Genomic DNA, 16,401 nt, shown 5'->3' on the forward strand with positions numbered 1-16,401 from the left:
TTGTGTCCTATTGTGGGCTGGTAACTAGTTCAAGGCTACTAAATAGAATAGGATTATATGATTAATTTTCCCAAAGGACAGAGGAAGAAAACATAATGCTCCAGGGATCCAATACTGGGACCAGTGTTTAACAAATAAATTAATGATCTGAAAAGGGAGCAATGAATGTGAGGTGATTGCAGATGGCAATATATATAATCATTTTATATACTGTTGTCCCAAAAGAAGATCACAACAGTTTACAAAGTCAGCGTTAAAATTATTTGTCGACATTCACATACTGGGTCAACATTCATATTCTAGTTCAACACAACAGCAAATATATAATCTAGTTCATATTCATATGTTTTCTCGGTTGACACAACAGCAAATACAAATTCTAATTTTACTAACAATACATCATATAACAAAACAATAACTATATAACAAAACACTAAAGAAAAGAACCAATGGAATTCCTTAGCTCAGTGTGCAGCAGCATTCAACAGGATGTTATGAATTATTCCAAGAAAGAGATCTAGGCGTCATAGTGGATAACACATTGAAATCGTCGGTTCAGTGTTCTGTGGCAGTCAAAAAAGCAAACAGAATGTTGGGAATTATTAGAAAGGGAATGGTGAATAAAACGGAAAATGTCATAATGCCTCTGTATCGTTCCATGGTGAGACCGCACCTTGAATACTACGTACAATTCTGGTCACCGCATCTCAAAAAAGATATAGTTGCGATGGAGAAGATACAGAGAAGGGCAACCAAATGATAAGGGGAAATGGAACAGCTCCCCTATGAGAAAAGACTAAAGAGGTTAGGACTTTTCAGCTTGGAGAAGAGACGGCTGAGGGGCGGGGGTGGATATAATAGAGGTGTTTAAAGTCATGAGAGGTCTAACACGGGTAGATGTGAAACACTAGGGGGCAATCCATGAAGTTAGCATGTGGCACATTTAAAACTAATCGAAGAAAGTTTTTTTTCACTCAACGCACAATTAAACTCTGGAATTTGTGTTGTCTGTTGGTCCTCGACGGCTTCACCCTGTTTGCCTCACCTTATTCACGGCTCCTCCCGCTTACCTGGGCAAGATGGCTACCGCCGCATCTACAAGCCGACCTCTCTGGCATCCCCGAAACGGCTATGGTGCAGCCTCCCACCATTGTTCTTCCCAGGTACCTACTTGGGTGCACGCACGTATGCAACCCACGTCTTTGTACCATCCTTGGAACGAACCTCGAGGGCGTGCCCTCATGCTGACATCACGCCATCCGGATATATTACCTTTGCTCATTTGCTAGCTCCCCGAGTTAGCAAGGACTCGAATCCGTTCTTGTCTATGCTACTCTGCCGCTTCCGTGCTGCCACAGGAAGCTCTCTCTCTGCCCTTTGGGGTATATGCTAAACTGGGTACCCGCTCCTCGGGGGCCCTCTGCTTTTTTTTTCAGGTGCCTTACAGGGAACTGGTACTTGCTCCTCGAAGGCCTGCTCTCCCTGCCTCGGTGCATGTACCTTCTACAACAGACCCGGTAGAATCGCATATCAACAGCAAGCACCTAGTGAGTACTCCAACTCTGTCTATCTCATCCACAGTATCTCCTCGCTGGGAGACCTGCTGCGGAACCTCCTGACGTCATCAAGGAGAGAAGGGCTCCCTCTGCCGAGGTCCCTGAGACTGCCTCACTACTGCCACCTCTGGTGGTTTGCTTCAAGCTGTGCAATAAAAGAACTCTTGTGTTTGTGTAGTACGAGTCTAGCCCAGTGCCGTGGCTACTCACAGGGCTCCTCCCCGTGGGCGTGGTCACCTCCACAGCACCCAAGGATCCCCAAACACACATAATTACAACAGATTGCTAACTCCATGGATCCGGCTCAGCTCACTGCGTTGCAGGCCATTCCAGGCCTGGCCCAGTGGATCTCCGAACAGCAGACTGCACTGGAAGGACTGAATGCAGCGGTCAATCTACTGCACACACTGATGAACTCGCCTTCCACCTCAGGTAAAGAGGTGGAAGGCGAGGTGACTGTCAAACACCTCAGAAAAGAGATAGAAAATGAGAAAAATTATGGAAAGAATTAAGGAGAAAGTCAGAGCTTTGGTTCATCGTGGTGGCATAGCAGTGGTAAGTAATGGCCTTATGGCAGCACCAGTCTCTGGACCCTCTCGCCAACCCATGTGCAACAGTTATGTGCCCATCAGTAGGGAATATTCACACACACCCTACAATAAACTAGAGGAAACACTGCTTGCAGATACTATAATGCACCAGGGCTGGATTTAGGTATAGGCAATACAGGCACTTGCCTAGGGCACCAAGTTCAGAAGGTGCCCAAAATCTAGGGCTCCCAATACTGCTCTCTCATTTCCAGGGGCAAAACCTACCAACCCTAATCATCTGCCTGTGGGTGCCATAACCTTAAATCCTGCCCTGGTGGAATTACCAAAAATCCAGGGTTGGTCTAACAATCTTTTTCCCTGAACTGCCTCACTTATTTCTGCACATAAATACAGCATTGACAATTTCAGCAATGATTTGGGGAGAGACGGTAAAAATTATTCATTTCTATTTAAAAATACAAAAAACTATAAAATATGAGGTAATTCTTTCCTGTTTAAGTTGATAATAATAACAACGGCGGTGGTAGGCAGGCACTGGTACAGATGGCAGTAGGAGGGTTTTTCAGCATCACAACCCACCCTAAACCACGGATGTAAGAAATGGAAGGTCAGAGTTAAGGGGGCTCTGCACGCGGTGCTACTCACCTCGCACGCCACAAGAAAACGACAGCAGACTCCTCAGTGTTGGTGGAACGCAGGACAAGTTCGACGGAGTGTCTCTGGCGTTAGAAGCGTCAGCACGTACATACTGTACGTCACGTTTCTTTCTTTTTTTTTTTGGCTGCACAAACTTTATTAACACCACAAACACCATGACTTATGCTGCTGCGCATGCGTTCGCTAGAGCACATTGGCGGCCGTGAACTTTTTATTACTCAAGAGCGTCAAGTGGCAGCTGCTTAGAAATGGTGGTGGCGCTTCCACCTACATCGCGCTTAGTTTGTCACCCCGTACCAGATGTCAGTGGAGCTGTTTGGAAGCAGCGGTCCGGAAGTATTCATGTGCGAGTGCGACGGAGAGCGAAGAAAGGGTGACGCACACCGGTCAGGTAACCGCAGGCTGAACTAGGGGGTAGGGGAAGAACCGGTGCAGGCTGATTCTCCTCTCTTGGCCAGTATCTACTGTGAGCTGTTCAGCCCGTTAAGTGTTCTTGCCATTACGGGCCCGGCAGAGGTCACGGTGAACTAGTAGAGGCGAGGGTGTGCGTGTGTAAGAAACCGAACGGAAAATATGGTTATAATGTCCTGTGACTGCAGGAGACTTAAAAGAAAATCGCGTACTTTTATGGGGCGAAGTCACCTAATTTGAGGTAGGCGAGATGATCTGGAGTAGGCATTGCTTTGGACGCCACATAGCTGTGAATCGAGTGTTGAATGAAGCACGTAAGGCTAATTTGGTGTCAGTTTGTATTATGCACTTATATAGAAAGTACTTTTTCACTCGGCTCACTATCAAGCTGTAGAATCTGTTGCCAGAGGACGTGATCAAGGCAACTAGCATAGCCGGGTTTAAAAAAGGTTTGGATAAGTTCCTGGCCCAAAGCACGCTATTAGCCAGGTAGACTGAAGAAAGCTATTCCTATCTCTGGGAATGAGTAACAGGAGTTGAGTCTACTTTATGGGTTCTGCCAGGTACTCTTGATCTGGATTGGCCACTGTCTGAGGCAGGTTGTTGGGCTTGATTGACCTTAACAATTCTTATGTTCTTACTGTTATGCTATAATTTGTCTATCATCATCTGTTTTTAAGCATACAAACTTGCTTGGTTTTCTTGAGTTCCTTATTTAAAAAGGCAAATCACACCGAAAGTGTGCAAGTCGTGTCAGTGCATACTAAGGGGCTACCAGATAAAAATGCCTGCCGCAGTTTAGTCACCTTAGTGCCTGATTTATACTGTCTCTGAATCTCTTGTACTTCTGGGCTTCATATAATTCAATAGAGAATAAACTCTTAGTGAAGTGTTGCCTTCAGATCAACCTACTAGAACTGTGTGCCATTTGCTATACATTAAAAGCATTTTCTCATTTACTGATGGGAAAGAAGAATCTTGATCCAGATGGACAATCAGGTGGCCATGTTCTACATAAACAAGCATGGGGCACATGTGTCAAACTGCTTAAAACAATCAAATAGCAAACAGCCAATGCCTTGGTAAGCTGGAAGTTATAAAAGGATTGCTGGCATGCAAAGCCAACATGCATTTAAAACAAAAAAAGTGACAAAATACTTCTCTTCTGTCTGTTTTTATTCTTTATCCTTTACTCAGTTATCCTGTGCATGAAGGGAGAGTATTAACAATCTAAAATTCTAATAGATTGATGAGACATACCTTCTCTGACTCTTCCTCCATTAAACCATGTCTCTCTATATCTAGTAATTACCAATAATTCTACTGGTGAGAAAAGGAAGGATGCTCGAGAGTGGTGGCGGCAATAGCGATTATAGTTGATCATGTTATTGGCACTCAGCCCCATGTAGGAAGATTTTTATACAGAAACAGAGAAATGACAGCAGAAAAGGACCAAATGGTCCATACAGTCTGCCCAGCAAGCTTCTTATGGTAGTATCTGCTGCCGTGCAGGTTACTCCCATGTTTCTCTTAAGGTTAGCAACTACTGCTGTGTGTAGTTATCCCTAAGCTTTAGGAGAAGCCATAAAAATGTACTGTTATCAACAGTTTTACTGGGTGATGAGCCTTCTTGAAAACTCAGTGTTTGATGTGCTTTGCTTATGGATTTGGCCTGTGTTGGGTTTTTTTTTTCTCCTTATGTTTGTGCATCAGTAACCCAAACTGTATAAAAAAAGTCAGGGGTCATGTTGATTGTTTCTGAATCCAATTCCTCTTTCCTTCTTATATATCTGAAAAATATTTTGTCACTTCTTTACCTCTGGCAATCCTTTCTTCCACTTGACCTTTTGTTTTCCTGACTTCTTTGTCTCCCTCAGTTTTGCCAGGTATTCTTCCCTGTGTTCCTCTTTTTGGGATCTTATATACTTCCTGAATGCTGATCTTTTTGTCTTTATTTTTTTCAGCCACTTCCTTTGAGAACCAAATTGGTTTCTTTTTCTCTGTACATTTGTTTAGTTTTCTAACATAGATTTGTTGCCTTTGTAATAGCTGCTTTTAATTTAATCCACTGTTTCACCTTGCCCATTTTCTCCCAGTCTTCTAGTTCTTCCTCCAGGTACATCCCCATTTTGTCAAAGTCTGTATTTTTGAAATTCAAAACTTAGGTCTTCGTTTGACTTCTCTATCATATTTGCAATATCAAACCATACCATCTGATGATCACTGGTTCTCAGGTGGGCACCTGTCTGGACATTTGACACATTATCCCCATTAGTGAGCTCTAGGTTGAGTATCACACCCTCCCTTGTGGGTTCTATTACCATTTGTTTGAGCAGAGCTCCTTGGAAGGCTTCAAGTTTCTCTCTACGTTTTGTAGACTACACAGAAGGAATACTCCAAGTCTACATCTGGCAGATTAGAATCTCCAATGAGCAGCACTTCTCCCTTCATTCCCATATTTTGGATATCTTTGATCAGATCTCTATTCAGCTTTTTTGTGTGATTTGGAGGCCTGTAGACCACACTGATATATAAATGGAAGTACCATTTTCTTTTTTTTTTTTTTTTTTTTTTTTTTAAGGACAGCCCATAATGCCCATAGAACGTTTAAAAAAGGCATTAAAACCTGGCTTTTCCAACAGGCTTTCTCATAATACTGGATATATTCAATTTCTTACTCATCTTATTTACAATGGTTATCTATTTTTATTAGAATTAGAAATGTATACAGCGCTTAATTGTATTTTATGATATTTTAACTGTACTTCTATAATCTGAATTTTATTGTATTTTATATGTAACTGTACTTTTATCATTTGCTATTTTCTTAAACTGATGTTTTGTTATTGAATCTTAAATTCTATTTATTGTAAACCGGTGTGATGTACCCTACGAACGTCGGTATATAAAAACAAATAAAATAAATAATGCTGTGTGTAACATAAGTTAAGGTATGTTTTGTAGTTAAATAACCTCTAATAAGCTGTTTAATAATTTTGCTTTTACATTCGTAAGTCTATATGTTCTATGTATTTGACTAAGGAATTATATTTCCTGCTTGTTCATTTTTCATTGTAAACCGGCCTGATTTGCATTTTATGCAAGAAGGTCGGTATATCAAAATTAAAAATAAATAAATAAAATAAATAAAATACACCATGTCCCATGCATTTCAATTGCTAGGATATTGTTTCTGACATGAAGCACTGCTCCTCCCTCTTCCTGTCCTCTGTCCTTCCTTACAGACCGATACGGTACAGTGCGCTCTGGTGAAGCGCACTGTTAACCGGGGTAATAGCGCGTCGAAAACGTGCATCCAACCCCCCGAGACTAATAGCGCCCACAACATGCAATGCATGTTGTTGGCCCTATTAGTCATTCCCGCACGATACAGTAAGTAAAATGTGCAGCCAAGCCGCACATTTTACTTTTAAGAAATTAGTGCCTACCCAAAGGTAGGCGTTAATTTCTGCCGGCGCTGGGGAAGTGCACAGAAAAGCAGTAAAAACTGCTTTTCTGTGCACCCTCCAACTTAAGTCGTAGGTCCCAAAAGTAAAAAAAAAAGTTAAAAAAAAAAAAGTAAAATCGGCTCGCGGGTTGAAAACAGGATGCTCAATTTTGCGGGCGTCCGGTTTCCGAATCCATGGCTGTCAGCGGGCTCGAGAACCGACGCTGACAGCCGCTGCTCCTGCCAAAAAGAGGTTCTAGGTACGCGCTAGTGTCCCTAGCGCCTCTTTTTACTGTGGGCCCTAATTTAAATATTTTGTTTTACTGTATCTCACGCTCAGGACACTGGCCTGTGCTTGCCCGCTCTCCCGCGAACTTTACTGTATCGGCCTGTTAATAAGTTATACCCCGAGATGACCATATCCTCCTAGTTATTTGACTCCGTGAACTATGTCTGTAACAGCAACCATGTCTAAGTCCACTTCCACCATTAGAGCCTGCAAGTCTGGGATTTTATTGCCTAGACTGAGCATTTGTGCTCTTAGTTTTTCAGCTTCTCTCCTCCTTACTGCTCTTCTTGGACATCTTTTCTGCCCTATTCAGCTGATTTTTGTTAGTTTCTTCACCCACTTCTTGGAGATGTCAGGGGTGACATTCCAGTTTCCTACTGCCTCGCCTGTCCTCTAGTTTAAGTGCCTTATAGCATATGATTCAAATTTTTCTCTGAGGATCCTTTTTTACTGCCACAGACAGATGTAAACCATCTTTGACGTAGAGCCTTTTTCTGGTCCATGCAAGGCCCCAGCCCTCAGTATATCCAAAACTTTTCTTCCAGGTTTTGAGCCATGCATTGAAGTTATCTATATGGCATAGTCTCTCCTTCTTTCCATGAACAGGTAACACTTCTGAAAAAGCAATAGTCTTTGTCATGTGACTAATCTGCTTCCCCAGAATCTGAAAATCTCTCTACCGCTTGAATGTTGTTTCTAACAAGGCCATTGGTTCCCACATGGATCATGTAAACGTCAGAGTCCTTAATTTCTTCATTGATTGCATTGACTATCTGATTAGCATTTTTCCAGCCAATAATCCCGGAAGGCTTTTAACTCTAGTGTTCCCCTTGAAAAGAATTCCCAAATTAATGCCTCTGATGACTGAGTGAGTCACCCATCACAATGAGCTTTTTCTTATGTTTTTGTTGGTAGTGTTGAATTTTTGTGCGCATTGGGTTTCTTCTTTCCTTTCAGATACCACTTCAGTCTCCATTGCTAGAGCTTCTTCATTTTCCAATACAGAGAATGAGCTTTGTACTTGTCACTTGAGAGGGTGGGTGTTTCTGGATTACAGATCTTATCCTACCAGAGCCCACTGTAATCCATTTATTCTTGGGTTTCTGGATACTCTGAGCAAGTGGGGGAGGACATCTGGGCTACAGAGTTGTGAAGAATGGGTGGGGGTTTTTGGGTCCCAGGTCTTATCCTACCTGAGCCCATTGTGTAAACCATTTGTTTCTGAATTCTGTGGTAGTGGGGAAAAGATTCCTGAATGCAGTAAAGTGAATGAGGATTCCTTGATGGTTGCTCATTCCTTTTTTATTATGTTTATTTCAGCTTTAAAGTGAGCCAACCACTTTTTCATTGAAGAGAGTTGTTAAGAAATGGGGCAAGCCCTAAGCTTCCAGATGGGTTGCCTCAAAATAATGGCTCAACAATTATTAAACTGAATAATAATTCATTTTGTTCATTTGTTTTGACAGATAACTCCTTTAATCTGATAAAGAATTATCAAATTATCTTGTTACTGATTACATACCCCAGCCAGACTATATTAGAAGAGCAAGCCCTGGGGAGGGTGGGTAGAAGGGTAAGGAAGGAGGGAGGGAATTAAACAGTTGATATTATTAGCTACTATAGTTTTGCCTTATATATGGGGTTATAGGGATCTTGTTTAATCCTTTGAATACTTACATGAGTTTGTGTTTGTTTTTTTATCCTCTTTTTGCACTGCTGATTTAGCCATGCTGTATGGGGAGCGCGTCGCGATCCTGGTAGGCGGAGCTTCCCTCAGTGAGTCACAGTTTTAACTGTGCAGCTGCGCGGTGTGTTCCCTTCAGTCTATTTTTTTCCGCGAGCCGAATGCACGCGGGCTTTTGTTCTCTCAGTGAAGAAATATTTTTCGTCAGAATTTTCCAAATTTTTTCAATTTTTTCCCTGTATAATGGCACCCAAACCGTCTGGGTTTAAATATTGCTAATGCGGGAAGATTATGTCCCTCACGGACAAGCATAATTATTGTTACTTGTGCCTCGGGCCCGATCACGACCAGGGATCTTGTTGTGATTGTGGCAGAATGTCACCACGGGCACGCCGACATCACGCGGAATGGACCAAGTGTCTCAAAACCTCAGGTACTCATGCCTCGATGTCATCGGTGCAATCTTTGCCCGGCCCGGTGAAGACATCTTCGACTTCCCATAGAAAACAGGCCTCCTCCCTGGGACCACGGGAGAAGCCCAGCCACTCATCAGGACCTGGGCCCAAGTATATTATACCTACAGAGCCCAACAAAATTAGCCAGTGGTCGAGAATCGCTCCCCCTGCTCCGATAAAGGCCCCAGCTGCATCGTCCGAAGCACAGGGATCGGTTCCCAGCACTTCGTGGCCTAGAACGTCTGCGTCTAAGCATATGGCACATCGCCGGCGCTCAGTGTCCACGATGCTAGCGTCGTCTTCAACACAATCAAAGCTTCAGACACCCACCGCACCTAGCGCCGCCCATGACGCATATGACGCAACCTTCTATAGGCACGACACCCTTGACGCACGATGCACCATGCACGACGCCACCGAGGCGTACGGATCAGTCCATGAAGCTATCGAAGCAAGCTCCGCAGTTCATGGCGCCATAGACGCATAAGTACCCTTAACAATATCTGCCTTCTTAAAAAGCATAAAACTGAGACAGATTCTGGGTCCAGACACAAACACCGTAGTTCAAAAGGAAAACTGATTTCATCCCCGATGCACTCAAGCCGCTCCTCTCATTCCAAAGCAACCCTTTCGGATGTAGATGTAGAAGGTTTATCTGACCTTCCGTCCCCTTCATCTAAAGCGACTTCCAGTAGCGCATACTCAATATCTTCGGACATATCTTTATCATCCAAACACAGAAGCCGTTCGCTGGCCTTACATCCACCTTCTCCTAAAAGATCAAAACCTCCATCAGGTTTTTCTTCTAAAGAAATTCCACATTCCCGTCCACCTTCCAGGACAGGCCAAACCAGAGCACAGCAAGGCGCACTGGCATCAAAAGCTATGTCGACAATTTCTCAAGGGTTATCCACTTTCTTTCAAGATTTAGAATCAATGAAAATGCCTCAATCTCCACATAAGGATTCTCCACCACCAGCTTTTCCTAAGGAAAAGAACACTGAAGGGACTGGATATTCCAGAATTTCCAGACCCGGATCACCCTTATAGCCCTGAATCGCCAATTACATCGGCCTCGTCTCCCTCTTCCTCCACGGGCTTGCCGTCTGACCCTCCAGACACCTTACCAGAACCCTATTCTTCACCTGAGGATCTCTCATATTCTAAATTTATTGAGAAAATGGGAACATTCCTCAATGTGGAAACTGGAAAAGTGGCTGACCCATGTTCAGAGACACTCTGTATACTCAAAATTTTTGACATGCCACACGAACCCACTGCGCTACCACCTCATGCAGTTCTTCAAGGAGTTCTTGAAAAGATGTGGGAAGCCCTCTTTTCCACTCCTTCAACATCTAGAAAGATGGACTTAAAATTCCGAATGCGAAACTCAGCAATTTATAATTCAGCTCAACTTCCACATAACTCAATTGTAGTGGAGTCTGCAATGTCCAAGGCAAAGCATCCAAAATTACATGCCAACACTTTGCCAGGTAAAGCAATAGATATCTGGATGCGTTTGGGCGAAAGACTTACCACTTTGCAATGCTATTGTCAAAGATAAGTACTCAACCAATTTTATATGACGCAGTATTTGTTTGAGTCGCTTCAAAAGTTAAAACCCCTCTGTACAGCAGATGACAATTCCTTACCGCAACCCTTCACAGATTTGGAGGAAGGCCTGCGTCATTTACTTTGTTCCATATACGAGAACTTCAACACATCTGCCAGGACATCGTCTGCAGCAATTGCGGCTCGACGCATAGCTTGGTTGAGAGCTAGCGCCATAAGGGACGATGCCCATGAAAAACTAGCAGATCTCCCGTGCAAACCTGAAAATCTAATTTTGAAACAGTCTCTGCAAACTGGTTTCCAAACAAAGGAGCAGAACTTAGCGGTACTCTCCTTAACTTCACCAATTGACTTCGTCTTCCTCAAAAAGATATAACACCTCATATCGTCATAAACGTACCCAAGGGGTCAGTTTCGCTCTTATCCCTCATATAGGCTGCAACCATTCACTCCAGCGAGATTTTCTTCTCAGTCCTCACTCCCACGTCAACGTTCTCAACAACAGCGTCCTGCTTAAGCTGCAGCACACCCACAAAAACAGCCTCCAGCTTTTTGAGGGAGGGAGGCGACGCCATCCTCACCGCTACCAATTGGAGGATGCCTACAATTTTGCCACGAGCATTGGGAATCCATCACTTCAGATCAGTGGGTACTTCAAATTATAAAGGAGGGTTACCAGTTGAATTTCATAACCAGTCCCCCTCTGCCGCATATACCACCTCTACAAAGGTTCCAACATCAGATACCCTCGTTAAAAATAGAGGTTTCAGAAATCCTTCTCAACGAATCCATTCAGCTTCTTCCATCTCATCAAATGGATCAAGGATTCTACTCCTAATATTTCCTCATTCCCAAGAAATCAGGGGGTTCTTGGCCCAATCTCTATTTTTGAGACCTGAACAAACATATATTCAGAAAGAGAAATTCAAAATGACCTCTCTCAAAAACATTCTTCCTCTTCTACAAAAGAACGATTGGATGTGTTCCATCGATCTGAAGGATGCGTACTCACACATTCCCATGCACCCGTCCTCCTGGCGTTTCCTATGTTTCCAAGTTCAGAACGCTCATTACCAATACAAGGCACCCAGGGTGTTCACGAAGTGCCTAGCAGTGGTGGTGGCTCACCTACACCTACAATCAATCCAAATTTTTCCTTACCTGGACGACTGGCTTCTAGTAGCCTCAGACCCACTTACGCTCCAGACCCATACAACCACCACATTACGATGACTACAGAATTTTGGATTCATCATCAATTACGAAAAATCCCATCTCCAACCCGCACAACTTCTGCATTTTATTGGAGCAGTGACACACTGTACACAACAGAGCTTATCTGTCTCGAGACAGAGCTCTCACCCTCTCCAACCTAGCTCAGTGTCTGCACCTGCAAACATGCTCTTCTGCACGATTTGTTCTTCAATTATTCAGCCACATGGCAGCTTCGATCCATGTAGTTCTGCACACGAGACTCCATATGAGACAACTTCAATGGGAACTCAAACGTCAGTGGAGCCAGAACAAGCAATCTTTTAACAAAATGAGTCCACATTACGGCGACAATGAAAATGGACATTCAGTGGTGGCTCTTCCATTCCAATCTCTCCATTGGTTCCCCATTCAGGACTCCTCCTTATCAGTTGACTCTCACCACAGATGCCTCCCGGAGGGGGTGGGGAGCCTACTTGACCACCCTAAAGACTCTGAGATTGTGGTCCCCCTGGGAATCAACGCTGCACATAAATCTTCTAGAACTTCGAGCAATTTGGAAAGCACTTCAAACCTTCTCAGCTCAAGTTGTGGGAAAGTGACTCATGATTTGTACGGACAATCAGGTCGCCATGTTCTACATAAACAAAGAAGGCGGGTCAGGTTCATGGACCCTTTGCCGAGAAGCTCTCCAGATTCTTCGTTGGGCAGAGTCCATGCAGATATCCCTTCAAGCAACCTACTTGCCGGGATTGGACAACACCACAGCGGACCTCCTCAGCAGGATTTTCCATCCACACAAATGGAGGCTCAATCCAACAGTGACAACATATCTCTTCCACAAATGGGGCTATCCCCACTCTCGACTTATTTGTGACAGAGGACGATCAACAAGTTCCCCGCTTTTGTTCAATTTATCCAAGCACGCTTCGTTACGCGCTGGATGCATTTCGAATTCCATGGACGGAAGGTCTGCTTTACGCTTACCCTCCAATTCCATTCATTTCCAGGACGATTCAAAAATGTATATAGGACGTCTCGGACATGATTTTAATAGCGCCAGCGTGGCCAAGACAACCGTGGTATCCATATCTACTCCGGCTATCCATAACCCGCCAAATTCCTCTGGAAACCCACCAAAACCTTCTCACGCAGGAAGGGGGAAATCTGTTCCACCCAATGCACCACTCCCTTCACTTGACAGCATGGAGATTGAAAGGCAGTTAAGTCACCTGGCACTTCCCACTCCTGTTGAAGATATCCTTCCAGCGTCCAGGAAAGCCTCCACCAGACGTAACTACAAAGGGAAATGGTTTCGCTATTCGCAATGGTGCGCTCACCGGAAGCTTGATCCTTTCTCCGCAACCATAGCAGAGTTGCTTCAATATCTACATCACCTCTACGACTCTGGTCTTGCCACTGCATCTATACGGGTACATATCAGTGCGATTGCAGCTTTCCATGATCCGGACAGAGGTCTTCCAATTTCACACCACCCACTAATCTCCAGTTCCCAGTACGTACCAGGATCAGTCCAGACAGCTGGGTTATGCCTCCCCTCCAGCAGATGGAGTCAGAGAGAAAACTGAAAACACCCCCTAGATATACTGGTGTGCCTCCTGCGGTCCTCCAGTATATTCTCTGACTCCAGCAGATTGAGAGGCATAACCTGCGGTTCTGGTCTGGTCAGTGTTCTTGGTACTGTAAAAAAAAAAAAAAAAAAAAGAGACAAGGGACAAGATCAATTGGTTCGTCTTTTCTGTCCTCTGTCTGCCTGTTTGTCTTTGTAAATTGTCTTGCGCTGCGAGTTTAGTGGTTAAGTGTGGGGCAGGCTCGGAGGGTCATACCCTCCTCTTCTTCCCGGGATAGAGTGTCCGTAGGGCTGGGGGAGAGTTTACCGGTGGGCCGGTCACCCTCCCCCCCCATACCAGGGATTTGGCCCTGAAGGGGGTTAAAATAAAAAAAAAAAAAAAAAAAAAAAAAAAAATTCAGTCTGAAGAGTCACTTAAGCCCTGTTGGGGACAGGCAGTGAGCTCCCCTGCTTAACCCCGAACCAAACGCCTGCCCGTGCCCTTTTCGGACCCCGGAGGGGGTGGCTAGTCCACCCGGCGCGAGTTAGCTCACCAGGGTTGGTTTTTTTATTTTTGGCGCCATTTTTCGCCGTCGCTTCAGGGCTCTCTCCTAGGATGCCGCGATCCTCGGATTGCCAGACATGTGGGGAGGCGGGGGCGCGACTCTCCCGCGGGGGTCTCTGCCCTCGATGTCTTCCCGGGGGCGAGGGACCCTCGGGGGGGCCGAGCGCTGCCCGCAGCCGCTCTCCTCGCCCCTCTGCGTCGCGGCAAAGCAGCGCCTCAGGCAGCCGGTCTGCGGCCCCTCCTCCCTCGGGGAGGAGTGCGGCGGCCATCTTGGCCAAGCGGCAGGAGGATTTTTCAGCTTCGGAGGGGGAGAACTCCCCTCCCCCCTCGCCGGACGCCCGCAGCTCGCGCTCTCCGCCCGATGTGGGGTCGCCTCGAGGCCCCCCCTCAGCGGATGCCCCGAAGAAAGGTGTTAAAAGGTCAGTGCCTTTTTCGGCGGAGTTTGTGCTTTTAATGCACAAGGCATTTTTACAGGCTGAGTCCGGCTGCGAGCTGGAGGTGCCCCCTCCCCCGAAGGTGCCCAAAAAGTCTCCCCTACCTCAGGGGAGTCCACCGGGGGTGGGGTCGGCCGGGGTTCCGGCTCCCCGCCCGCGGGGGGGGGGAGCTGAGGGCCTGAGCGATACAGGGGCCGCTCCAGAGTCCCCGGGGGCTCCGGATTTGTTAACAACGGACGAGCAGGGGTCCGTAGAGGGGGATGACCCTCAGGTGCTCCGTTTGTTTGCCAAGGAGGAGTTAAGTGCCCTTATTCTCCACGTGCTGCAGGAGCTGGAATTAACGACGCCGCCTCAAGAGGCGGACTCGTCCACGGGGGATATCGCGATGGCGGGGCTTCGGGCCCCCCCTCAGACTTTTCCCTTTCATCACAAGGTGCTGCAGATTGTCTCGAAAGAATGGGAACTGCCAGAGGCTTCCCTGCGCGTGAATCGAGCCATGGAAAAGCTATATCCCTTACCTAAGGATTCTCTGGAACTGTTGAAGACACCCGCGGTAGATTCGGCTGTCACGGCTGTGGTCAAGCATACGACTATCCCCGTGACGGGGGGTATAGCGCTGAAGGACCTCCAAGACCGCAAGCTTGAGGTCTTATTAAAGCGTATTTTTGATGTGGCGGCACTGGGGGTCCGAGCGGCGGCTTGCAGCAGCCTTGTACAGAGGGCCAACCTCCGCTGGGTTCAGCAGCTGCTGACCATGCAGGAGCTACCTCCGGGTGAGGCTGAACAGGCGAATTGTGTTGAAGCGGCGGTCGCTTATACAGCGGATGCCTTGTATGACTTGTTGCGCACATCGGCTCGTATTATGTCCTCGGCAGTCTCAGCCAGGAGGTTGCTGTGGCTCCGTCGTTGGTCGGCGGATGCCACCTCCAAGGCGAGGTTAGGTTCCTTTCCCTTTAAGGGCAAGTTGCTGTTCGGCGACGAGCTGGACCAGCTCATTAAGGATCTGGGTGACAACAAGGTTTACAAGCTGCCGGAGGATAAGCCTCGGCAACCTCGGGCGTTTGGTAACGCCAGGGCTCGCTTTCGTGGACAAAGGCGTTTCCGTGGGGGAAGAGGAGGTTCCTTCTCCCAACGGCAGCCGGCGACGAGATCCCAGGCCTGGTCTTCTTCTTCCTTTCGTGGCAGGAGGCCTCTACGTGGAGGCTCTTCCCAAGGCTTTCCTGCCATTAAGCCCGCGCAATGAAGGTGCGCGGGCCCACTCCTCCGTGCCCGTTATCGGAGGTCGGTTGTCCCGGTTCTGGGAGGAGTGGGCCGCAATTACTTCGGATCAATGGGTCCTCGACGTGGTTCGGTACGGCTACGAGTTGGATTTTGTACGTCCCCTCCGGGATCTCTTCCTGGTTTCGCCGTGCGGGCCCGTAGAAAAGCAGGTAGCTATAGCTCAAACGGTCGCCCATCTACAGGCTCTGGGGGCGGTGGTTCCGGTTCCCGGGGACCAGCTCAGGACGGGTCGGTATTCCATATACTTCCTGGTGCCCAAGAAGGAGGGCACCTTCCGACCCATTCTGGATCTCAAGGGAGTAAACAAGGCGTTGCGAGTGCCCCGCTTCCGGATGGAGACCCTCCGGTCTGTTATTGCGGCCGTCCACAAGGGAGAATTCTTGGCTTCTTTGGATCTGACAGAGGCCTATCTGCACATCGGCATAAGAGAACGGCATCAAAGGTACTTGAGGTTCATGGTGATGGGGGACCACTACCAGTTTTGCGCCCTCCCCTTCGGGTTGGCCACCGCGCCGAGAGTGTTCACCAAAGTTCTCGTGGTGGTAGCGGCTTCCCTCCGCCGGCAAGGCGTCCTGGTACACCCCTATCTCGACGATTGGCTCATTCGAGCGAAGTCGCACGAGGCATGCACCCGGGCGGTCTCCTTAGTGGTGCGCCAGCTGCAGAGGTTGGGTTGGGTAGTCAACTTCGCGAAGAGCAAGCTCGAACCAACCCAA

General features: G+C 46.7%; 1 protein-coding gene across 1 annotated transcript in view; it reads left to right on the top strand.

The window, feature by feature from the left end:
• Positions 1 to 2,042: 2,042 nt before the first annotated feature.
• Positions 2,043 to 16,401, top strand: part of NDUFS6 (NADH:ubiquinone oxidoreductase subunit S6) — a 45,747-nt gene continuing 31,388 nt past the window's right edge. The window contains exons 1-2 of the mRNA XM_029587097.1: positions 2,043 to 2,111; positions 2,952 to 3,155. Coding sequence (XP_029442957.1) covers positions 2,043 to 2,111; positions 2,952 to 3,155 — 273 coding nt within the window. The remainder of the gene's footprint in view (positions 2,112 to 2,951; positions 3,156 to 16,401) is intronic.

The sequence above is a fragment of the Rhinatrema bivittatum genome, chromosome 2 (genome assembly GCF_901001135.1).
Source record: "Rhinatrema bivittatum chromosome 2, aRhiBiv1.1, whole genome shotgun sequence".
Lineage (NCBI taxonomy): Eukaryota > Metazoa > Chordata > Amphibia > Gymnophiona > Rhinatrematidae > Rhinatrema > Rhinatrema bivittatum.